The 825-nt window shown below is 39.5% G+C and overlaps 1 protein-coding gene across 1 annotated transcript in view; it reads right to left on the reverse strand.

Moving 5' to 3' along the window:
- Positions 1-825, reverse strand: part of CFAP61 (cilia and flagella associated protein 61) — a 98,928-nt gene that overhangs the window by 87,057 nt on the left and 11,046 nt on the right. The window contains 1 exon segment of the mRNA XM_010005138.1: positions 431-566. Within this exon segment, the coding sequence (XP_010003440.1) occupies positions 431-566 (136 nt within the window).

Below are 825 nucleotides of genomic sequence, written 5' to 3' on the forward strand. Positions count from 1 at the left end.
ATTCCTGGGCTTCTCTCTTCAATTCAGCAAAAATCTGCCTAAGCTAGGAGATGGCGAAAAAATCTACAGCACTTTTAACTGTGGAAGCATTACTGCCTACTGGTTTTCACACACAACTATTAATTTTCACAGGGAATGAAAACTGGTCATCTATAATGCAAATGACTAAAATGGCAACACAGTTTCTTTAAGATGGCCTGTTCCAATTACTTGAAAATAATCTATATAACTATCGGGAGCTGCTGCTGCATTTACTTACCAGGAGATAATCACTCCTAAAGAAGGTAAAGACACACAGCACAGTGATGAATTCTACCTTCCACAAGTGAGGTTGGTCTTTTTATTCACTGAGCTGCAGTGAGAGCTGTTACCCACATGGGACATCACTGATGTTCAAATTAGACAAAACCAGAACTCATAGCAGACTGACCTCACAAACAACTGCCTGATTGTCTTCATCTTGACTTTCTATAATGTCAGCAAGGAAATATTCATTCTCAAATTTTATTTTCAAAACCTCACACTGAGGTGTCAGGATTGGCAGGACATCATCATAATCTTCCAGTCTGCAAGAAAGAGATGAGGTAATGTTCTAAAGCTCTACCATTAATAGACAGACCCTCATACTTCTGTTCTACTGCATTAGCATATGGGCAAGTACTACAAGTACCTGATGCAAAGCCTCCAACAATAAATAAATAATTTCACCAAAGACACATCCCCAACATTGGGATCAAATAAACCATGAGCCTCAGCACCAAAGGAGAGACAGAACCACTTCCAAAAGTCAGCACAACCCACGTAAGATTTGTATTACCCAAGGGA

Source organism: Chaetura pelagica, unplaced genomic scaffold, assembly GCF_000747805.2.
Source record: "Chaetura pelagica isolate M959 unplaced genomic scaffold, ChaPel_1.0 scaffold171, whole genome shotgun sequence".
NCBI classification, from domain to species: domain Eukaryota; kingdom Metazoa; phylum Chordata; class Aves; order Apodiformes; family Apodidae; genus Chaetura; species Chaetura pelagica.